Source organism: Crassostrea angulata, chromosome 8 (genome assembly GCF_025612915.1).
Source record: "Crassostrea angulata isolate pt1a10 chromosome 8, ASM2561291v2, whole genome shotgun sequence".
NCBI lineage: Eukaryota > Metazoa > Mollusca > Bivalvia > Ostreida > Ostreidae > Magallana > Magallana angulata.
This window is the reverse complement of record NC_069118.1, coordinates 13,827,990-13,852,882: the sequence shown is the minus strand read 5'-3', so window position 1 is coordinate 13,852,882 and position 24,893 is coordinate 13,827,990. Positions and strand designations below refer to the sequence as shown.

General features: G+C 30.7%; 2 protein-coding genes across 3 annotated transcripts; both read left to right on the top strand.

Moving 5' to 3' along the window:
- Positions 1-222: 222 nt before the first annotated feature.
- On the top strand, positions 223-9,260 carry LOC128157868 (uncharacterized). Its single transcript, XM_052820526.1, has 9 exons — positions 223-475; positions 1,150-1,261; positions 1,460-1,524; positions 1,701-2,108; positions 2,189-2,276; positions 3,134-3,254; positions 3,503-3,955; positions 4,558-4,627; positions 4,785-9,260. The coding sequence occupies exons 1-9, from the start codon at positions 442-444 to the stop codon at positions 4,856-4,858; spliced, it is 1,425 nt and encodes a 474-aa protein (XP_052676486.1). The 5' UTR covers positions 223-441; the 3' UTR covers positions 4,859-9,260.
- A 6,878-nt stretch (positions 9,261-16,138) lies between these two features.
- On the top strand, positions 16,139-23,227 carry LOC128157869 (uncharacterized). 2 transcript variants are annotated; one of them, XM_052820528.1, is made up of 9 exons: positions 16,139-16,246; positions 16,885-16,996; positions 17,179-17,237; positions 17,382-17,780; positions 17,886-17,979; positions 18,346-18,475; positions 20,042-20,383; positions 20,695-20,788; positions 20,950-23,227. In XM_052820528.1, the coding sequence occupies exons 1-9, from the start codon at positions 16,195-16,197 to the stop codon at positions 21,057-21,059; spliced, it is 1,392 nt and encodes a 463-aa protein (XP_052676488.1). In that variant the 5' UTR covers positions 16,139-16,194; the 3' UTR covers positions 21,060-23,227. The 2 variants fall into 2 exon arrangements, with proteins under 2 accessions (XP_052676488.1, XP_052676487.1); XM_052820527.1 differs by having other exon boundaries at positions 20,926-23,227.
- Positions 23,228-24,893: the final 1,666 nt, after the last annotated feature.

The following is a 24,893-nucleotide window of genomic DNA, read 5'->3' as shown; positions in this document are numbered from 1 at the left end:
ATATTTCAATCCTATTTTGCTTAGCTGATTTGTTTTTTTTCTTTGTATCATCACGTTTGATATAAAAGATATAATTATTTTTATTAAAACTTGGTCAACAGGAAATACTTTGTTTATATTTTCGCATTTTGAAACAAAATCTAAATAAAGGGAAACAGCTCTCAAACATAAAAAAGAACTTCCCATTATGTTAATAATTATACGTCCTCGATCAAGGTTTGCTAAAACTTTATTGCTATGAACCTAGTTAATGTATCAAACAAATGTAATATTAAAACGATATTCCAAATGTGTTCTAAAATGTAGGTGTATAATTTCCGTGTTATGCTATGTAAGCACCGCAGTTGTTGTGTTTGTGATTCATCACGCTTGTTAACATAAATGTTCCAAGTTCATGAAGCATTGTGAAGCTCTGAAGATTGGTATGAGAAAGTATCGAAGATGTTTTCCGTTAAAACATTGATCTACATGATTGGTAATGTGATATGTTTTTTTTTTTTTTTTTTGAGACGTGGGCCATGTTTTTTTTTAGAGTTTGTCATTATGATTTCTTGAAAAGTGTAAATGGGAAAATATGATACTAGAAAAGATTATAACTGTATATTTCATAGATAAAAAACATATCAAATAAATGAAATGTTCAGTGTTTTGCGAACAGGTTGGTTTAAAAATTATTAAGATTTCAATAATCATTAAAATCATTCGTCTGGCATTTAGGGCATTTAATAAAGACACACGCATCACATATCGGTCTGAAGGGAAATAGTTCTTTGTCCTCTTAATGACTTAATTTCTTTACCTCCGATACATTTTTCTTTTTTTTTCTTTTAAATGATCGAATACTTGTTCTGAATTCAATTCTGTATATGTATACCATTACTAAGGTTATGCATTTGTTCTTACGTCTAGAATAAACTTTCTTCTATCCATTCCTCATGAAAAAAACCAACACTAGTTCATAAGATTGCTACCATTCGGTCGCTGTTGTTTTTAGTTTGAACACTAACATAATATATAAAAGGATTCTTTTTCAACATACAAAATGTTTTGTGGAATATTGAACTCCTTTGCTATCCTTTGACATACAGAATACTTATGGATCATTGGATTCGTTTTATATCATGCCTAATTAAGTATATTTCTTTTCAGTCCTAACCAAAAACGAGTTCTTGCCAGTTTCAAGTAAGATCATACAAGATGTACAAATTTGTGACTACCAGAAGGAAACGGATTTCGGTCTTCAAATTAACGGCTCTGTTAGGTGTGGTTTCAAAACATAGCTGCATGAAAAAACAATTTGAATTCAAATATTCTTATATTTGATGAAACAAATTTGTTAGTAATGCAGTGAAGATGAAAAAAAAATATATATTCTAATAGAATAGTGGAACATCTTCCTGTGATGTAAACGATCTATTTCCATAACAATATGTATAATGATTTATATGTCTATTTGCAGAGGATCCCTAGAAAGCTTACCAAAAATAATAAAAGGCTTTTTATCAATATCAAAATATCCTTCAGGTTAGTTCAAAAGACATGCCTTTTTATTCAAACTATTCCATCTCTCTCTCTCTCTCTCTCTCTCTCTCTCTCTCTCTCTCTCTGTAAACTTTATTGGATTAATACATATGTATACTTTATTTCTCATCGATTAATATCCTTGCGATTTTAAACTAATAACTGCAATTATTTTTTAGATGAAGAAAAAATCATCAAGCAGTATCTTGACAAATGTAAACAAAGTCCAGATTGTCGACTTCGAATCGCATTGGACAAGAAAAATACAAACTCAATGACCCTTTGTGTAATTGTGAGTGAAGAGACAATTTGTTTTATCTCCACATGTACGTGTTCTGCAAACCGTAATCGACGAGAAATCCCATCCCCTCTGATTACGGAAAATCCCAAAGGACCAAACATCAAAAAACCCATTTGTAGTTTCAAAATTAATTCCACAAATACTATATCTGACAAAAATCGAAGAAATTGTACAAATCCAAAAGATGACATGTTTGTAATTCTCAAAGAAAATACTACCATCGGATCCGGATCAAAGGAAAAAAACCCGAGAAGTTATGAGGAGGAAAATAAACGAGATGTTTCAGGTATACACAATTTTATTTATTTTGATTTATAAATTTTGTTTATTAAAGACGTTCATGATAAATGCAATTCTTACTTTCAGGTGATATCAAGTTGATACATGGATTTTTCATCGGACTCGGCATAGGGGCTGTATTGGGAGGTTTTGCAACTGTTCTTTGGTTCAAGAGGTAAGCAGAATTACTAGTAAACCGGTCCCTTTTGAAAATCTGCAATAAAACAAATTGGGATATTAGTAAGCAAATATCCCCAGATAGTGTACATAAAGAAAGTTTCAAAATTTGGTGGGCGCACATTGTCCCCGGTTTTCTTCATATTTCGAATTTTGATAGCCTTCGGTAAATTTAGGTTCAATACAACCTGACACGGTATCTATAAGGACCAGTTGCCATGGAAACAAAAGCTAAAAAAACCAAGAGAAAGAAAACGGTGAATTTTAGCTAAGTTGTACAAATTGTAAGAAATGTAGCAATTTCAGCTTACAGTTTACGATAATCGCATACAACATATTGTAAATTTTTAAGTTATTAAAATTATTTCATCGGCAGATGTATAGTTTAAGAGTGTTTCTATGGTAACTTAACTATAACTAAACTAAAATATACTCTTACCTGTAATATGGTACTACAGAATAAATGAATCTGAATAATCAAACATGTCCTCAATTTTCATTAGGACTTTCATGCAATATCAGTTGAAGCAGAATTTTAGCAAAAGAAATGGTCGTTCCAATGACTAACCTATACACTAAGGTGTAAATTATTGTCATAAAGAACTAAGTCCTGTCAGCAGCATTGATTTGTGCTGAGGTCCAGACCCTGTTTCACTTTCGGTTTGTCTGAGGAACTGCATAGGAGAGTTGATTAAAATCAACTTCCAAAAATGATATTGTTCTATTTACAAGGGATATGGAAAGGGTTTGTTTAAAGACACAATGTTGCATTTTTTGTGTGTAACAGAAGAGAACACTTTTGTTTTTGATAGAACAAAATAGCATGCTATCTGTCTGTATGTTTTCATATTATAGAAAATCGACTATGCCAAAAATAATGTCAGTGGTTAATGGGATATACAAAAGCGGAAAACCTAAGGATGATGAGCTGTATCTCCATGAAGTCACTGAATACTCAGAAATACCAGATTTAGAGGTACGCTTTTCTCATAAATTGTATTATAAAGTATACAGAATAAGTTACTTTCTTGTGGTTTTATTATTTTATAAACAGCGCTCTATTACAGTCACTGGTCTTCTCAATTTTGTTTAATTTTCATTGCCTGATTATTTCCAAGAAATATAAAGTTTTAAAAATCAATCAAAGTTGTTAATTAAAATTTTACAGATGCTTTTTACTTTTGAACCCGTACAAAGATAAATTTCACTTTAATGATTTTGAAGCAAAAGAATGAATTCCACCAATATTTAGACAGTCCTAAACATGTAACTCGTGCGAAATTCCACGCATCTCCATCTCTTGTCGTTCCTGCCGATACGTGTGAACACAACTTTCAGAAGGATGACAAAGATAATAAGGTACATACACACGGTAGGGGACTAGTTGAAAATCCAGGTTTAGCTCCTTTGAGGAGCTCAAATGAGTCTGATATTCAACAAGAAAAAGAATGTCATGTCAACAGTGGAATTAAACAGGATACTTATTTACTTTCTTCCAATATGATTGATGTCACAAAAAGTCATGACGTATGTAAAGATTTTTCAATAGACATAGCTGACGTGGACATAACTACTAAAACCAAAGAAAACAAAATAACGGAAACACACACTGAAGAGCTGGAAAATCTCAACAGCAATTCTACGTACTTCGTTTTGAGTGCAGATAGGAATAAAAAGGTATGTTATTAGTTTCTGTGATATTTTATGCGGGTATCAAGAAAATATAGTAATTAAGGAAAATGTCTTGACCTTCGTCTGTGTGTTATTCAAATCTTCATTGGGAACTTTGTTGAACTGTTGATTAAAAGCAGAAGTATATGAATTGTTCAATTGTCGATCAGATCAGCACGTTAAATAGTAGGGCCTTGAATATTTTCCTCAAATAACGGTTGTGTCTGACGTTGCTCCGTGCATTTTATCGAGTTTGCGCTCTACATATATATGTGGCTAGAATTAAAAAGACCTCGGCATAATCAACACATAGTTAGCCTGAAAAGTTTCTGAAATTTATGATATGTATTTGAAATTAGATTAATATTAGATAAGTTAAAGAATCTATGTGAAAGCGGTCTTTAAAAGATAAAAAAATATTCGCATCTTCAAACAATGGGTGATCATCTTAAAACTAATTATCTTAGAAGATACAAAAATCAAATTTGTTAGTTTAGTTTTATAGAATTAAAAAAAACAAATAAGATGTCATTATCACCAAAAAAATGTAGCAGGTATAACATATATTGTTTAATAACTTTTTAATATAAAAAATTCACCATTTTCAGTCTATTCCCGAATTTACCAGTTGTAAAGATGAGTCCGAAAACAGCAAACTTCAAAACACGGAAAAGAACGGTATCACTTCATTTTTCGTTTTTAAAAATATTTTTCTCGACATCTGAAAATTTTTTTTTATAAAACGAAGTTGTTTTATATAAAAATTGAATTCTCATCATCTTCTGTTATGAATTTCATTTTTGTCTTTTGATTGAAAACTGATTTATATCGACAGAGGAGACAGAATGCAAGAAAGTGGACGGACAAGATAATGAGAGGGTGTATTTTGAGCTGACTAAATTTTCCTGATGTCAAATAACCGGGACTCAACAGGTCGTTATAAATAGAAAAGTTTTTTATTTGGTTTACAGCTCATCAGCTTTAACTAACGAATCATACAGAACAGAGACACAAACTTGGACGTAGAATATTCCGACTATATATCAAAATTGACTAAGTGATGGTACTCAAACATATGGAGAGTTGTTCAGTTGTTCATTGGATAATTGCAAGTACTTCCCGGATATAGACACTTCCTTTTGCAAAGAGCTAACAATGCTAGATTCATCTATTCCAATTATGGTTACATGTACATATAATATCTTTTCAAGTTAAACGTCAATGCTAATTAAGCGGTTTTTTCTTTAACTTGTGCAAAATACGAATTTCGTTATCTGGACATTTGTGTTAAAATCAATGTATGTATGTCGATAAACTGGGTTTTTTCTTATGTAAAATAAGTTTATGTTCGTGCATATTACTTTGTTTACTAAGGTACTGTTTAGTAAAATATTTTTGTCTTAAACCATGTGAATGATACATGAGGTACAAAACAATATTCACAAATGACAAAATAAAGGTCATGTAAGGAAGAATAATCAAACACTTTTTAGAATGATAATGATTTTAGAAGCATTGACAAGCTGTGTAATGATTATCTGTGATGCACATGAGACTCTTGAATTTATAAGTATAATCATTATATGGTTAAAACATTTCATACCAATTTATATGTACAATATGGACTTAACGTTTGACATTCCTTTTGAATTGTGATTTATCGCCCAATGAATATTTATCACATAGAAATATTTAAAACATTTTCTTCGTTATTCGATCTTCTTATGTCAATTGAAAGTTTGTGGTAATTTTGTGGAAATATTAAACAAATTGTTTGGAACTCTGTTTAGATAAATTCATTTTAAGACTTATGCAGGCATCAAGAAGTATCCTTTATTCTAATTAACCAATCTTTTACAAACTGATTTAAATATATTTCTGTAACAATACATTTTAGCCAACAGATAATAGTAAATATTTGAATAATTTCTTTCTTTAAAAATTCCATCCAGCATACTTTGTTTGTATTTTAAGCTATGAGTGCATATACGAAGTTATATAAATTCAGTTATAAAACTACTTAAAAAAATGAACAAAATCCTTTTATAAGATATCGGTATTTTCGTGACGATCGATAGAGGTAGAGGTAGATTCGACTCATGCTTTTATTTAAATTAAAATCCATTAAACAGCCGCATGGGAAAATCAAATTTCTCATGTTTCTAAATACCCCGTATTTTTCATAGTTTTTTTTTTTTTTTTTTTAGATATGCTCAATTTGTTGGTTTTCGTATTTCTAATTTAAAACTATTTTCAATGAAAAAGTATATAAGATCGACCCGACTTTTAAGCGATAAAAATATCCTTGTTATTATTACTTTTATTTCAACAGATTGAAAGAGATTAAAATAATCGTACATGATCACTATTTTAGTTTCCAATTTTTTGCTCAAATTCTTCACCCATGTAATAATAATTAGTATAAAGTTGATTTCTAAGCCATTAATGAACAATAAAGTAGAAAGATTTCATCTTGTTTAACTTGCATAATACATTTATAACATGTTGTGCGTTTTATATGTAACCTATATTTACCATTGAATATATACCTAATGTATATAATGTATTGAACATACTTATAATGCATTGAAAACATCAACTATTCTCATCATTGGTTAACCTTATTAACCCCTAACAAGATTCTCTTACCACGTTAATTGCTTGTTTAAAGTCTGTAGATGCATAGTAAAGTTTTTGTTCATTGCATAAGGCATGCATTTACGCTAAAAAAAAACCTTATCTTTTGTACATGTAGTAGAGTCAGGTATATTACATTCCTACTAACCCTGCCTAGTGGGTTAACCCTTTAGCTCGATCTGTAGAGTGCTGGACTGGTGTGCCAAAGGATCCTGGTTCAAACCCCCAGCAGAGGCAGTAAGTGTCTCTGTCACATTTGGCGCCCACATTAACGTACATTTTAAATCATTCCCTAAAACCCGTTGACCTTATGTTATAAATTCTACATTCTTGGCAATATCATTCCAATGTGTCTATAGTTTGCAAGTACACAATTCGTTTAAAATAGTCGGGGATGTTTGGGTCGCCCCTTAAATGTGACTATTTATTGAACAATACCAATAAGCTAATCTTTTGAAACAATACGGAAATAAAAACAAAACCCGTAAAAAATGACGTCATAACAAAAACACATTATACTAGCACTGCTGGACATAGATGTTTGTTATATATTTTGTTTATATTTTTTCAGTTTAACTCTTGGGAAATGTATGTCTGCAGTAAATCATCAATTTAAGACACAATGATAATAAATATTGAAATCACATTCGATTACATCGTAATGATTAAATAATCTTTGTAATCCACTTATTAGATTATTATAAGGAACGAGGAGATAATTTATAAAATCCTCTCGTGATTTGACTTTTTTTTTATAATTGCGTCGTTTTAATTAATGTCAGTATTTAAGTTTATTGATGCTAATAGCCAACCAATGGCACGTTCCAATGTTCAAGTGAAACAATATAAAATTTAAAAGGTTTACTTGTCAACAAATTAAGGCCAGATTGTTAATAAATCGAAAACCTAAACCATTTTTCCATTGCGGAACACAAATTTTCTACAATTACTGCAGTTATAATGCAGTGCTCTGAACTATAACTGAATGTTACAAAACTACATCTAGCAGAGCCTTTACTTTTTTTTCACCAATGTCTAAAGGGCCAAATGTTTTTCAAAAAAACCCTAAAAACTACCCTCGAACAAAAACACTATCGGAACTTGCATGTACTGCTCTTATATCGGTATAGCATAACATAAGTATGCTCTTTTTTGCTTTGTGTATGATCTAAGAGAACCTTGGCTGACGGTTCATTTCGTGATTTTTCATTTACTTTTAAAATGTAGAGAATAACAACTTAAAAATATAAGGAATCAAGAAATAAGGGAAATGACAAGTGTACTGAATAAAAGAACGGGTTTCATTAGATGCTACTTACCGTAACAATTATAATAATGCTAATATTTTAATTTATATTTGTTCCCACATTTTAGGTGTGTGCTGTAACTAAGGGTTAATACACATGATGCATTATGGCATTTTTGCTTCGTTGAAAATTTATTTTTTCGAATGTTGATGTTGAAGTAACACCTTTGTTGAAAAATGTAATTCCTTCAACTCCATGAAATTATTGTTTATATACACAAAGGGGTTATTTTTTTGTATTACGAGCTGTAATTGCCATGTTGTGATTTTCGTTACAAAGACTAAGCTTTTCTTCATTTTGTGAATATGTTGAAATATGTGGTATAAATTGTTCCTGGTCCGATCAATCAATCTTTTTTAATTCCGTCAACTGCTAGTTCCGTGATATCGTAACGTCTTTACCATTTATAGACATTGTTATGTCCGTGTCAACGTAATATAGTATCTGTATATGTATATTATCTAAGATATTTGAAAAAAAAAACCATTTTCACATTTCTGTTTAACTAGTGAATAAATTGTATACTGTGTTTTATTTTAAAGAGACATTGGACATTGTGAATTGAAACATCTTATTGTGCTTGACTGAACAGACTTGGAGGCTGTCGTGGCATACTTACAAAATAAATGTATTGTTGTTACTACAAGATGGTAAAAAAATTACAAACTTTCACTTTTATGTTTCAACCCATTTAAGATTTTCTTCTATTCCTGTTTTGTTGAATTTTTTTGGTATGCCTTCTAGATCTGTGATAAAAATGTACCATAACATTTAAACACGCATCTTTGACATGATAAATACGGTATGATTTTAATGGCTTTGTATCATTTATTGAAGTAATGTCAACCGATGAACTATAAAACTATGAATAACTTGTGTATTGTTGATGTACTTATTAATATATCATATAAGAATAATTCTGTGTTTTGAAACCCCTATTTGCAGCTGCAGAAAAAAATATTCCAACAGGGAAATTTAATAAAAACTGTCAACATTGGTTATTCATTAAAAGCACAGCAATTTAAAACATAAAGAGCAAAATTTCGAAAACAAAAAAGGGACCGGACGAACAAAAATTAAGCAGTGAGTACAGGTGAATTAAATACTTAAAGAAAAATAAGCAAAATATATTATGAAACACTATGTTTATGACCAACCCCAATCCAGATTTTATGATATTTATTTCAAAGCAACACGTGCGTGAGTGTAAGCTCTCGAAAGTGTCATAAATTGTGTACAGGACAACAAATACAAATTTTAAGCAAAAGCTTAAAGGGACTTGGACACGATTTTACCTAAAATTTTTAAATTTTATTTTCCCGTTCATAATTCTTTGTTTTGTTAACAAGGCTCGAATATTGTCATTTTTTGAATATGTGTTGTATTGGTGTAAGTTTCAATCAAATGTATCTTTCTTTTGTTGATAATAGTATTTATAAAGATATTGAATTAGTTTCAATTGTTTTTACATGTCATTTTGTCTAAGTAATGATAATTCTCTACATTACATTTCTTGTAAACAACTATAAGACTGAATCTTTGTTTACATAACAATCAATTCTTACCTCTCTATCTCGCTTGTAATTGACTTTAACATTCAATAATTTGGTCAATCATTTAAAATGCACCAGTAAACCATATACATAAGAATAAAAATAAAATTTTTGATCTCCAATCGTGTCCAAGTCCCTTTAAGAAAATTATTACATTTTGACTAAGTTCTCGAACAAAATGGAAAAGATTAGGGCAAATCCCCCCCCCCCCCCCCCCCGGAAGAAGAACAAGGAAAATTGCCGCAAGTACAACCATAGACAATTCGCCCCCACTTCATGACTACTTGATCCCACTAAAGTCAACTCGCCCCCATAGCCTTTATTTCCACAATGTTTTATGATTGTTCTTAAAAAATGTTTATATTCTTATTTTGATGTTTTTATTTAATATTTCTTAAATTCACAAAACTATCCATAACAGATTTAATATATATATATATTTATCTTTGCCTTTATTGAAATGACTGGATCTTTTTTCGTGAAATATGTGATTAAGGCAAATTAACCTTTAAAAAATACTGATGATTTAGGGACAGGACTCTTAGTAAATCACCTGAATTGTTTTTAGTTATAAATTGCCCTACAGTTATTAAGAGTTTAACGATGTAACTATTGAATAAACGACCAAATTGTCTCGTTATGATACTCTTGTGATATTGTTAATTACTAAAATAAAATCATTATTATAATGAAATCTAAGCTGTAATTAATCAGAAGGACATATTTATGGACAATTTTGAATCAAGGTAGTGACTAATAAGCGTATGTAACCTCCTTGGCTTTCATGAATTATGTTGATGATTTATTGGCGTATCCAATCTGCAATCTGCTTCAAAGCGATGATAATAAGAGAATGTTTTACTATTCAAAGTCAGGAAATTTACTAAAATGAAAAAAAGAAAAGGATCATCTGGATGTATAAATAAATGTTCATATGATATGATTTATATAAAGTACACGCATATGAAAAGTGCTACAAAAAACTGAAGGGAAAATTAATTCCATTTTTGCTTTTGTTAACAAAAATATTAGGAGTCTGAAAACTTAAATTACATTATTATTATTATTTAAAACAATCGAAAAGGGATCACAATATGCAAGTCTAATGTGCAATATATATGTTATATACATGTAAATTATTATATTTGGGGCGGGCTGCTTTATACTGCTGCCAAATTGTCTTAGGGTTGAAAAGTTTTTGGGTGAGTTGTCCAGCATTCAAAAAGCAAGAGAGTAACTTACTCGTTACAAATTACAGACGAATCTGACATCCGTAATAAAAAAGTATAAAATAGAAAAGACCTTCATATGTTGACAATTACTAAGCATTGTTCGTCATGATAGGTTTTCACTGATATCAAATATTATCTGTCCATTTTATTCACTTCGAAGCCACAAAGACAGCGATATTCTCTGATAAGAGAGATAACTCTCTGTAGAATAAACATATTTCAATCATATACCTGTTTAAAGGGTTAATGTACTTGATGTGAACAATTTTGATACCCTGTATTTATAAATTAAGATGTTCAAGAGGTGATGGTAATTTTTTCGATTTCCTATTAAATATTTGTAAATAACATTAAAGATTTACAAACAAAACATATCAAAATTATATTTCGAAACATATTGCTCTACATAAGTATGATGAGATACATTGTATTTGATATACAAATCAGTATTACTAAATGATTATGAAATATCAATATTATGAAGCAAAGAAATAGTGACTGTACAGCTGGATATAGCACTTTTCAGCATGCATAACCACAATATAATGCTTTTCTATTCGGTTAACAACAGTGTGACTGAGACATAAGTAATAGTTGACTGAATGGCAAAGCTATGCTGTCCTGTCAAGATCTGTTGGTTACATTTCAGTTGCCTTAATGGCAGAACTTCATCCTGTGAATTACCAGTAAAAATCGATGATTTAATGGAAACTATGTTGACTGTGTACTGGATCGTTCTTGGCCACTACTCAAAGGACATTGTTTATAAAAGCAATGAAGCAACCTTTTCACATTTACATTGACATATTTTGTTTAGTAATAACATGACTTACCTTTGTGCGAATTACACTTTCAACGGTAAAAAAGTAATGAAGGTAATTCATTAATTAGTTGCATAAAAGTTGCATAGAAAATCATTTCACCCATTCAAAAATATTTTTATTTCTTGAATATTTACCCTTAAATAATTATCAAAATAGTCAAAAGACGTAGTTTGGGAGACAAGGAAAAGTATTTATAACAAGAATATTTGAATGTTTTCCTTATATGTTAACACAATAAATCATTTGTAAACTTATCATTATGACAGCATCCGTGAATTGGATGTACTTTTTTATTTCAACCAGAAATACTCTCATTGACTATCCCATTCCTAGTAATTAAAAAAATGAATTTAAAATAGTGTTTTTTTTCTTTTAAAGCAAACCGCAAATATTATTTAATGAGTCCTTGTAAGTGAAATATGCACTACATAGGACATCGAGACAGTCCTACCAAATTGTTCCAATAATCTTCACTTGAATAATGTGATGGTTGAAAATAGGAAGTAAATATACAAGATACTGTTTCCTTTTCAGTTCGAAGATGACGGTGACAGCCACACCAATAAGTACTGCATTTAAGGAAATTGCATCTCAAAACAACTTCATCAAATATTTATGGCTCAAATCGCAATGCAATTACAGTTACAATTATTACACCAGACAAAAAGCAACCTAATAGTCATAGCCTAATAGTCAAATTAAGAAAAGATTAGCTTTAAAATAGATATCTTAGGTGTCTCTGCAGATGCTTTTTAGGTCATTCCAAAATAATACTTTAAAAATGTTTTACTAGTACTCTTAGTCTCTGTTGTTATTTAAAGCGGTATGCCCTAGAGTGTGTAAGAGAGAGTTAAGGAGCTCAGATCTACCTAAGATTTTAAGATACGATTTCTTACCTTAACTAAACTTATATAAACAAAAAAAAACCCCAATCAATTGTAACTTTTAAATTTGGGTGTTTCCTGATATATTTATGTAGAGCACTTATTAAACAGGATATCAATACAGTCTAAACATGGCCACGACCATCGAGTCCTCTTATATTCAGGAACACCAAGCTTAGAAGACAATTAAGTTAAAGCAATATGAGCTGGGTTATTTTTAATTTAATTTTGTTGTAAAAACCTGCTAGTTTGCTAAGTCTGTATGTAACTTAAACTTTAAGGACAAATAAGGTTGAGAAAAATCATTAAATTTTGTCAGAGGAAAGATATTTCTTCTAAGGAACATATAGCAAATCAATTTTTGTACAGTGCGACAATAATTCTATTTCGCTCTAATTGAACTTAAGTGAAATGTCCTTATCATTGTGATTCACTTCATTAAACAAATTAATTGCTATCTAATCTTTGAATATTTGGTAAATTGAAGATGTTGTTAGTTATTAATTTGTGGCTTTTTCCGGAATATCTTTCTTATTAAAAAACGTTATGATTCATTTTCAAACTTGGTCAAAAAGAAATATTGTAAAAGATAATTTTCATTTATCTTTTATTTCAAACAGGTTAACACACTCTAAAATGCACAGCCTATTTTTTCTTTCTGAAAATGTGTTTAGTTTCACTTTTTCTAAATAAAAAGAAAGAACATTCAATTTCAAAGCGCATGTAATGTTCAAATTGTAACAAATATAATATTTAAAGAAGTGAATCATTTATATCATACATTACATCATTACAAGCATTATCAAATAAAGACTTTTTATTCATTTACTATCCTTGAATAATTAAAAAGCGTATTTTGTAAAGTTTGTTGTATGCGATCAGAAATAATATATACCTTACCCTGTTCTATCATATATATGGTACAATGGTTTTATAACTGTTTGACTTTGTAAGGTACGTTTAACTTACAAATACACATGCTAATACAAACTTTTGTATAAGACACTGAATATGCATTTGACAATAGGGTGTATTCTTTCTTTGTTAACAGTTATTTAACACATTAATGTATGATACACTATAAGCATCATTTTTCAAATAAATTATTTTTGGATTATAAATCGCTTGAAATATAGAATTACATACTTAATTTGTACCTAAACTAACATTCTTGGTGTTACATACATGTTGTATATAAATTTGCTTAATATTAGTGTAACCAAGCAGAAAGGAAATTCAAAGGCAACTGCTTCATTCTACAGATTTATTAAACGTTTTAATTTATTGACCTATACACAAAAAAAGAACAATAGACATTAAATACAATGTAATACAATTTACATGTAAGTTTCGTATGTTTAGTTTCTTTAATATTTTGACAATAAGCAACCGTTACTGTAGTTTTCATTTATAGGATAAAAACGTGTTTTGTAACAATTTATAATATAACTATAAACTTTGCAATTAAAACAAATACCCCAGTCACTATCACGACAGTAAAGAAATTCTTTAGTAAATATAATATTAACATACCACAATATGTAGCTGAGTGTTGAAAGTGTAGCACTGCTCAATTTACTTAGTTTGAACGGTTGGAATCAAATTTAATGGATAATAAATTAGGGAATGACTAAAGGTAACCATAAGTGCACAACAGACATTCAGATAAATAATATAGAAGAATATACTACACAAAACGAAAATAGAAAAAAATCCATACATCCGTCCGAATATATACATTTGAAATAAAAAGAAATGAATCTGTTCTGCCACATTAGTTCAGTTATTTGCATACCAATAATTCGGGAATCCTATAAAATTTTAAATCGTTATTGACAGACATTTCCCCTGCGGACAACAGCAAGGTTTTCAAAAGCATCTTGGGTGTTTAACCGCTTTCTTCAATATGCAAAAAACTATATACCATAACGTTGAACAGGGCAGCAATATTTACTTATGCTTTTTAGATATCTCAAAAGGTTTCGATACGGTCTGGAGGCATGACCTCCTTATCAAATTACGCGAAAAGAGTATATCTGGAAAACTTTGGTCAATCATCAATGACTCTCATACAAACACAACCAATCAAACCCAATCAGACTGGTTTCCCGTGTCACAAGGTGTACGATAAGGTGGAGTTCTGTCAACCTACGTATGTCTTGTGTATATTAATGAACTTGTTGTTAACTTAGAAAAGTGCTGTACAAATACTGGTATTTTAAGTATAACCGGCAACTGCCCATCGCTTGCTGATGATATCGCGTGCATTGCAAGAACACCAACGGCGTTACAACGCATGCTTAATGTCTCTTACAAATATTCCAGAAAGTGGCGTTTTTCCTTTAATGCCCAAAAAATCGTGCTTTTTACAAGTCCGCTCCAAACGCTCCATACTGGATTTTGATTATATATGGAAACTTGGTGATACAATAATTCCATGTGCTGACAGCTATAATCACCTAGGCATTATTATCAACAACAAACTTACACTCTCAGATAGGATAATAACAGCTTGTAGAAAAGGACAAAAATCATATTATGCTCTCAACAATATAGGCTTCAACTATCTTAACCGCTTACTTTGCCACACCTCTATAAGACGATCGTTTTCCCACAGGCCTCTACGGTTATGAATTATCACGATATTCAACATCATTTTGTTTGCAAAAATGCACAACACTTTCCGACCAAAACAAGATCCGATATCTGTGAAAGTGTTTCAACGTTCTACCTATCAAATCGGAGATAGATATCCGCAAACTCTTATTTCTAGGCCGACTCTGTCTGATGGATCACCATTCTCTTTCAAAGAAGATATTCTCAACACGTTTATTTTCATTCCTGGAGAACATTTCTAATAAACAACGAGGAATTATTCCTGATGTCATCAATAATTTGTCAACTTACAGTACTGAATACCAACAAACGTGGCCCCATGATTGCTCATTTCCACCGAAGCAGACTTGGAAAAAGAAAGTGAAATCTGCTGTATTTAAGCTACACTAAACAAACCGTAATATTAGAATGATAAATGACAATGATTTTTACCGTTTCAAATCAATCATCCAAAACCAAAACCCAAGTTTCATCTGGTCCATTCCGTCCAACTCATACGAAATTTATCTGCAAGCTTATAGCTTGCCCTCCGGAACAGACTCCCTTTATCTGCAGACTATGCGACACCGTGATTGTAGACATGTTTCAAAATTTTGCTTGTTGTTGCCCTTCTACGTATGACTTACGTACATACTGGTGGGATCAGATAACCAACTCCTTCGATATTCACCTCTCCGCGGACCTGTGTGCCATGACTAAGGATGATATATTCTTCTTTCTTCTAGGTGGGAAAAATTTCACATGGTTGTCAGAAAAGACCTACGTGCAGTTCGTATATTTAACTTTCGTTACATCCGAGGCACTGCTGAACGCTACAATCGGACCCTCAAAGCTAAACCTAACGAAATGTTAGCAGCATAACCTGTGTTTGTGCACATCCCCCTGTAGGACCTCCCCACCTTTTTTTTGTTTTGTTTGTTTTTGTATATATGTAAATACTTATGTCTTATGTAAATACTTGTCTTGTAAATACCGGTATATGTGTTGCATGTATGTATAATTGTACGTTCTGAAATAATCCTTATATAAGGGAAATAAAGTTTGAATTAATTAATGAGTGTTTCTTCCGCCGTAGGAGGGATTTCCCACGTGTTTACGTACAGCTTTTGTCCTTGTGATACAGTCACTTGTGATACGTATATACATCATATTAGTTGAATGATTATTGTGTACCTCTGGTACAAGGAATTAAATGACGCTTGTTTACAAAATGTGTGCCGCCAAAAAATTTATTTTCATAACTGGTAATGTTGGTTTTTTTTTATATCAATTTATATAGTATCTGTTTTTGTAAAGAAATCTGGAATTTAGTCATTACACGTTTTAAAATTTCAATATCAACATTAAAATGCTTGTGGTATGTTTAACACGTGATTTAAAAGGGTTTGGAATTTAAAGTCAGCGTACACGCTGTCACTATGGCACTGAATATGAAAGAAAATTTATGAAAAAATCGTGATTTTTATTCAGTTTATTATAATTTATAGTAGATACGAACTTTGCACTACATGTATCTGCAATTTTAATGATAAGAAACTTAACTGTAAACAATTCTGATTAACAAAATGCAGATTATTGAGTCAACTTTTTGATAAGATGAAAACCAACCTTTTATTAAAAACAATGACTTGTAATACATATGTAAGACAATTCCTATTCACTGACTTTACATATTTTTTTTTTTACATTTTATATAATAGCAATTACCTGAATAGAACAATACTGTTTTTAACATAACTGATAAGGATTGTTCTTTTTACGTTATTGCTAATCAAATAATGATGTCAAGGGCCAGTAACGCATTTATCTTTGTGATACACTAGCATAGCAGTATGCATTGTTTAGTTAATTAATGCAAAAACAAAACAAAATGTGGTTTTAGTTTTAGTTCTAAGTGATCTGCTGCCGACATCAACCAAAACCGTGTCAGCTGGACCTATTTGTACCCATCACTGGAAAAAAGATTTTGGTTTTAAAATAAATGAATCTGTTGGGTATGATATACATGATCAAAATTATGAGAAAGTGATAACAACTTAATTAGTTTTATCGGTGTGTAATCCACTAAAACAACTGGCGAACAGTCACAATGTCATTTTAAAATACACAGAAACCTATTAAAATAATTATTAATTAACTATAAAATCAAAATAGCTATCATAATATTCTATTACAGAGCATCATTAAAGAAACTACCAGACATTCTAAAAGGATTTCTAGATGTAGAAAATCAAGGTTTGTAAAGAACCTGTTTGAATGTAGCCTCTTCTAATTGCAAAATGCTTTGGCTTTGGAAAGAGGTTGGTTTCAAATCAGAATTATCGTCTTAACATGTATTTGTATCATACTGCTTGCCGTATACTAATCTTTTCATTGAAGATGATTTAGAAACAGACTTAAAAGTTCCCATAAACATTTGCATCAGCAGTGTGGACTGTAGATTATACACAGTGTTGGATAAAAATAATACCAATTCATTAACCTTTTGTGTTGTTACAAAGAAAGTGAAAAAATGCTCTGCATTTACGTGCACGTGTCCTGACACACGTAATCGACGATCTATCGACACACCCAATGGCCAGGACAGAACAAATTCTGATTCAATATTTAAGCTCACGAATCCCATATGCAAATTCAAGTTCATTTACGATGAAAGAATCTGCGATACAGCACAAACAGATGTCACATTCACAGAAAATAACAGTTTTGACAATCAGGTGAAATATACCACTACCATGGATAATTTTTTAAAAGAAGATCATATCAAAGTAGAAGAAGGTGATAATTTAAAGTCATTGACATTTCAAGTTACATGTATAACTGTGATTTGAAAGACAATTTTGTAAAGAAGTCACGGAAATTGTGCAAATTATTTACTTTCAGGAAATACTACTTGGTTATATTTTCTGATTTTTGCAATCGGAGTCGGAGTAGGGACTGTAATTGGAAGCCTGGCAACATTTATTTGGTTTAAAAGGTAAAATAAAGAATAGCCAAATATTTATGACTAAAAGTTAAAATTTGATAAAAATGGGTTATGGGTAAAAAAACGTTGATTGACTTTAAATGAAAACGTTGTTAGTGTTTGGTAGATACTTTATTAGACCCAATTAATGAAAAATGAATTTACATTTTTATTAATAAAGAATAACATGATTGGTGGTGGTTTAGTTAAAGTAGAACTCTTCTATTCTAGATCATATATGAGGGACGTTTTTATGACTCTGTGTTATGGTCTTGTATATGGTGTTAGATGTATCAAACATGAAGATGACAGATAATAATAACATTATAATAAAACAAAATATTTATACATCTATGAACATATTTTTCTTAACTAAAGGAAATATTTGCTGCCTAAAACCTCATCAGAGGTAAATGGAACATACAACAAGGAAAACATTACAACGGTTATACATGATGTCACAGAATACTCAGAAATTCCAGAGGACAGTAAAACAACCTGTTATGAGGTAGACGTTTTAATCAATATGATTGATGCTTATTGTTAGGTGTAATGGCAAAATAAAGCAACTTTCCAATTTAATCAAACGTATTTTTTAGCTTAAAATGTAATGTACACAATTATATAAATGAATTATATTTATCATTATCTTGTATCCGGATAGAAGGAGCTAGTTTGTGTCTTAATGTCAGTCTCATTACTGATAACTGGATTAGAGTCTTTAATTTTCCTCTATGTTGTCAGAATATGTTTTCGATGGATATTGTTGAGGCATTCCAGTGAAATGTGTAAACTTTAATTCAAAACGTTCACAACTAAGTAAAAGTAGGGAACACTAAAACTTTACAACGTTTTTAACTTTAATGCAGGATTTATTTAGAAAACGCAGTATCACATAATTTGATTGTGTTTTAGTCGTAACCAATGTTCTTTGAGCATAAACAATCAATAATAGCGCATGTACTTACCGTTGGAAAATAACGCAAAAGTTATTTTTGCGAGAGCAGAAAGAATATTTAACGTTGGATCGTTAAGGGTGTTTAATTTTTGTTACTAAAGACGATGTGAGGATTTCTAAATTTATAAGCGGTCAGCCGCGAGGATTAAATTTTAAACATTATTTATCAGTACAACCCCCCCCCCCCAAATATTTCGAATTGACGTCAAATGAAACGAAATATGTGGAGGTTCAACATATGTAAAAAAATCCCAAAATAATAACACTGTGCCGGATAATTATGCCAGTGCCAGGGTGGCATTTTTGCATCCGCTTAAGAGGCAGTTTTGGAAAAATTCATACATATAAGGTAATATATCATAAGGTAAGTATCTCACCTGACAGGTGAGCTACGATGATAATAAAGGTAATTGTAAACTCTTTAAGCAATAATCTATCATGTGGCATAATTGAATTTTTCGATATATGCAGCTTAGATGGGTGCAAAAATGCCACCTTGACACTGGCATAATTATCCGGCACAGTGTTAAATTATTGCACTGCAAAAAAATTTCAATCAAGAAAAAATATTGCACTTTGGGATAAACATCATTATTGATGGTCACAGTGCCTCTATCTTTGAACCTTACATTAGATAACATAAGATAGGATATTGTCATAAACGGTTAATAGTACCTAGAAAAAAGTTATCAATCTAACATTATATACTATCCATCCTTTCATGCCCACATCAACCAAAATACAAAAATAATATACATTAGATTACACAAATTTGACTGTTAATAATATAACAATTTATAAATTACTTTAAAATCTCCAAAACAATTTTAATGATGCACACATTAAACTGTAATAAAAAAAAACTTTTTTTACACAGAAGTGTTTCGATATTTTTAATTCCTCACTTTAAATTTCATCGAATATAATGTCAAATAATAATCGCAGAATTAATAATACAGTTAGATATGATAGATAAGGATAGAACAGGGATTTACCTGTAAAGTATTAATAGCGACACTGTATCATTGAATTAGTTTGACTTGCTTATTTTGTTGAAACAATATGAAAATTTACGATTGAATTGCGCCACCACAAGTTTTACTTGCCATTTTACAGCCAATAGAAGATTTTCAACACCACCACCAAGAAAGTTTAAGAAATGCAACTCATTCGGAATTCTGCGCTTCTCCTTCTTTAGTCACTCATGTCGAAATGTGTGAATATAGCTTTAAGAGTGAAGACCAAAAGAAAGAGGAACAAGTGCAGCACGTGGTTCCTTTACAAAACAGAAATATAGAAAAAAATCGGGAAAATACGATGGAATGTCTATGTGTTGTTGGTGCTATAAACCACTCGCCTAAAGAAGAATGCGAAATAATGACGCATACTGCTCAGGAAGATAATATCAATAGTAAATCAGTTTATTTTGAATTGAGTGCAGCTTCTGAGAATGAAAAGGTATTCAGTATAATATATAACCAGACAAAATAAAATAAAACTTACTGCTAACTTTTAGCTTTTATAATTTAAGTTGACCCCATTTGATCTTCTTAAAATACTCAAAGAATGATTCCTTATTCTTTAATTACAGTACGTTACCAAGACTTAACATAGTGAGCACAAATAGCGCAAAGTTTTATGTTGTGTTTAATTTGTTTGCTTTTTCTATTATACTGTGCTGTAGATCTTTTGATTCAGTTAAAAATGTTCCCACGTAAACAGTGATTGTATGATATTCCAATTTTTGTTCTGATAAAAATATTTTGAAGCTCTTGGTTCCGGAGTGTACCAATTACCATAGTGAATACCAGGATAAAAAGGCCGACAGGATGGAGACAAAACATGTTAACAAAGAGGAAAATGGTACAATTATTTTTCGACTTTTATTATTTTATCTGTTAAATGTACAAGTACTCTGAAAAACGAATTGTTTTAACAAAAGTTTGCTTCACATAATTCATCTAAAACCCCAATTCAATCGTATTTCATGTGACAATAAGAAGAAAGCGATGTCATTGTTACAGCTGCATCAAAATGCGAGAAGGGAGACGATCAGCCCACTGAGAATGTATATTTTGAATTGGGTAAAACAGATGATTGTTTATCATCGATAATGAAAACAAAAACGACGTGAATATGAAATCTGCGGAACCTTTTCTATCAAGAAGCTGTTCTAGTTTAATAATATTGGCACAATTTGAAAATGTTGTACAAAGATCGAAGTTTGATTAACTCTGTTCATTTACAATGGGGATTTTATTAAGGCACTGTATATATAAGAAAACAGTATTTTATTATCAAATTTTCAAATGTTTTCTGAATAAACGAGAAAGTGTTCGTAAAAATAGTTAAGATCAACGATTGCTCTGTAATACTTTTTTTTCGTTTTGTTGTTTGTATCGCCATAAAATGTATATTGTATATATTTTAATTTAAGTTCAAGAAATAAGAGAAACAAATGTGAATATCACTTTATTATGTTGTTTACAACAGCAGTGTTATGTAGTGCATGTTGGACGATTGTAATTATCTAGCTTGATGGTGGTGAGATATTACATATTACGCCATTATTAGAAATATTGAAAGAGAAATACAAAGAGAGCTAATAGGAAAAGGAGAGATTGAGATGAAGACGGAATGATAGGAGTGAGGTAAACATTTAGTTTTTTTAATTTTCTTTTTTTTCTTTTAAGAATAAACCTTTTAGACGCATATATTCTGCAACATTAACTTTGTATGCAAACAGTATTTAATCTCCTCTACTATTATTATCTATTTGGTATACACTTCCATGTATATGTTTTTTCCTTTTACAGGTGAAGGCTTCGGTAAGCTCATAAACTTGTAGTATGTGTATTAAAAGGCAAACATGGGTAAACATCAAACAAACTTCGGTGTGTCCAAGCAGACTATGGTTTTATTCAAATTTTGACGAACGTTCATGAAAAAGCACATAACTGTTAATTACATGTACGTATGAGTAAAATCGATACAACAAGACAAATAAGACCTGCCCTAAAACTTCAATGAGTTTTAGCTTTTCAAATTTGATTTTTTCCTGTATCTTTATACAAAGCTCTTCTTCAAAAAGAGACCAATACAGTCCTGAAATGAACACGACCATCCAGCCCTCTTAAAATGTACACATTTTTTTTTTCAAAATGTGACACTACTGGGCTGCCGTCCTTTTTAATTTAGAACAGAGTCATGCCGTATATACCTGTTAATACCCTAAAATTGCCCAATAATTAAAAAAAAGTATTTTTTTATTGAGTAAGTTTTAGGGTTGAGAATGATTTGGGTGAGTCGTCCATCACGCAGCACTGTCAAAATTTACTTTGTGGTTGCGCCGACCAGAAAGTATGGGAAAGTTAATTGGGACATCATACAAAACAAAAAGTCACAAAATGCTAATAGAAACAGTAGTTTCAGGTTGTTATATGTACGAAAACATTAAACCACATTAAAAATTACCGATGTTTGCAACTTTGTAGTCAAATAAGTCTAACAACGATAAATATAAACAACAAACTGATCGAGGTGTACTTGTTGATGTGACGTCATATTCATTGTAAATTTTGACGCATATTATGTGTAGAAAGAGGCGGATCAATCAATTTTTTTAAATTTAGAAAATCCGTTTTATAAATGAACGGAGCATCATCATAAAACAATTATTATACCATTAAACCTTATCTTCTATGCTTGTTTTGATTTGGCATGTATTTTTTTGAGAGCGTGTATTATTTCTTTTCTTGAGTGTTTAATGTACACGTTTGATGTTTTTTTAGATCGGGAAGCCTATCAAAATCCGCTTTTTACAAGGGCATATATCGTGTCGATCTTTTGGATATAAATTTAGGTAATGTTAAATTTATTAAAAAGTGCTGCTGCTTCAATGAAATCTATAGAATGAATTGATATAAGCTAAGGTCATATAAATTCCAACTGGAGCTCATTTCTTTGATATTTATTCTAATAAAAATGAACTCTATACAAAGCAGAAGCACTTTTCAGGATCTATTAAAAACGTAGAATTTAATTATCATTTAAAATTTTAATTCAATTAAGGGCACGCCCTTGTAATATTGAAATTTGTTTAGACTTCTATTCGGGAGAATCATCAACACATATCACGTGACTATTAAATCAGGCGACCACTCTTAATGTATTACAAAGAAGCATTTACTGTACTGTTTCATTTAATATCACATTTATTTATATCATGATAAAATTAAAAGCAAGAGAGTAACTCACTCGTTACAAAATACAGACGGATTTGACATCTGTAATAAAAAGAATAAAATGGAAAAGACCTTCATATTTTGACAATTGCTATGCATTGTTCTTCGTCATGATAAGTTTTTACTGATATTATCTGTCGATTATATTCACATTGAAGCCACAAAAACAGTAAAATTCTCTGATAAGAGAGATAACTCTCTGTAGAATAAACATATTTGATTCATATACCTGTTTTAAGGGCTAATGCACTTGGTGTGAACAATTTTGATACACTGTATTTAAAAATTAAGATGTTCAAGAGGGGGTATTATTTTTTTCGATTTGCTATTAGATATTAGTAAATAACATTGAAGATTTACAAACAGACCGTATCAAAATCATATTTCAAAACATAACACTTATAGCTATATGCAAATTCTTTTTATATCTTTGGTAACATGGAATTCATAACATGTTTTATTTCAGTCAGCCAGAAAATATATGACTCCATGTATATGTTTTGCATTTGATATTTTGTTTGAAGCATGGGTCCTAAACGAGGAATACCTGTAAACTATTGCTCAACATAGGTATAATGAGATACATTGTATTTGATATACAAATCAGTAAATGCATATGTTTTTGAAAATATCAATATTATGAAGCCAAAAAATAGTGTACAACTGGATGTAGCATTTTTCAGCATGAATAACCACAATATAATGCTTTTACATTCAGTTAACAACAATGTGACTGAAAAATAACCAAAAGTTGACCGAATAGCATATTTATGCCGTCCGGTCAAGATCTGTTGGTTACATTTTAGTTGCTTTAATGGCAGAGCTTCATCCTGTGAACTTACCAGTATAAATCGATGATTTAATGGAAACCATGTTGACTGTGTACTGGAGCATTCTTGGCCACTGCTCAAAGGACCTTCGTTTTTAAAAGCTATAAAGCAACCTTTAATCATTTAGATTGACATATTTTGTTTAGTAATAACCAGACTTACCTTTGCGCCAATTACACTTTCAACGGTATAAAAAGGTCATGAAGGCAATTCATCAATTAGTTGCATTAAAGTTGCATAGAAAATCATTTCACCCATTCAAAAATATGTTTACTACTTTAATATTTACTCTTAAATAATTATCAAAATAGTCAAAAGACGTACATGTAGTTTGGAACACAAGGAAAAGTATTTATAACAAGAATATTTGAATGTTTTCCTTATATGTTAACACAGTAAATCATTTGTAAACTTATCATTATGACAGCATCCGTGAATTGGATGTACTTTTTTTTCAACCAGAAATACTTTTATTAACTATCCCATTCCTACATGTAGTAATTAAAAAAAATGAAATTAAAATAGTGTTTTTTTTCTTTTCAAGCAAACCGCAAATATTATTTAATGAGTTCTTGTAAGTGAAATATGCACTACATAGGACATCGAGACAGTCCTACCAAATCGTTTCAATAATCTTCACTTGAATAATGTGATGGTTGTAAAAAGGAAGTACATATACAGGATACTGTTTCCTCTTTCAGCTCGCAGATGACGGTGACACCTACACCATAAGTACGCATTGAAGGAAACTGCATCTCAAAACAACTTCATCAAATATTAATGGCTCAAATCGCAATGCAAATACAGTTACAATTAATACAACAGACAAAAAAAGTAACCTAATCAAGTCATTTTTTCGCAAATTTTATAAATATTAGCTTTAAAACAGATTTC

Bases quoted from the DNA above. Each gene is read 5' to 3' on its own strand.
- LOC128157868 (XM_052820526.1), top strand. From the start codon at position 442: ATGTTTTCCGTTAAAACATTGATCTACATGATTG. The intron at 476-1,149 runs GTAATGTGATAT...ATTTCTTTTCAG, and splicing joins AACATTGATCTACATGATTG to TCCTAACCAAAAACGAGTTC. The intron at 2,109-2,188 runs GTATACACAATT...TCTTACTTTCAG, and splicing joins AAATAAACGAGATGTTTCAG to GTGATATCAAGTTGATACAT.
- LOC128157869 (XM_052820527.1), top strand. From the start codon at position 16,195: ATGACGCTTGTTTACAAAATGTGTGCCGCCAAAAAATTTATTTTCATA. The intron at 18,476-20,041 runs GTAGACGTTTTA...GCCATTTTACAG, and splicing joins GTAAAACAACCTGTTATGAG to CCAATAGAAGATTTTCAACA. The intron at 20,789-20,925 runs GTACAATTATTT...TGTGACAATAAG, and splicing joins TGTTAACAAAGAGGAAAATG to AAGAAAGCGATGTCATTGTT.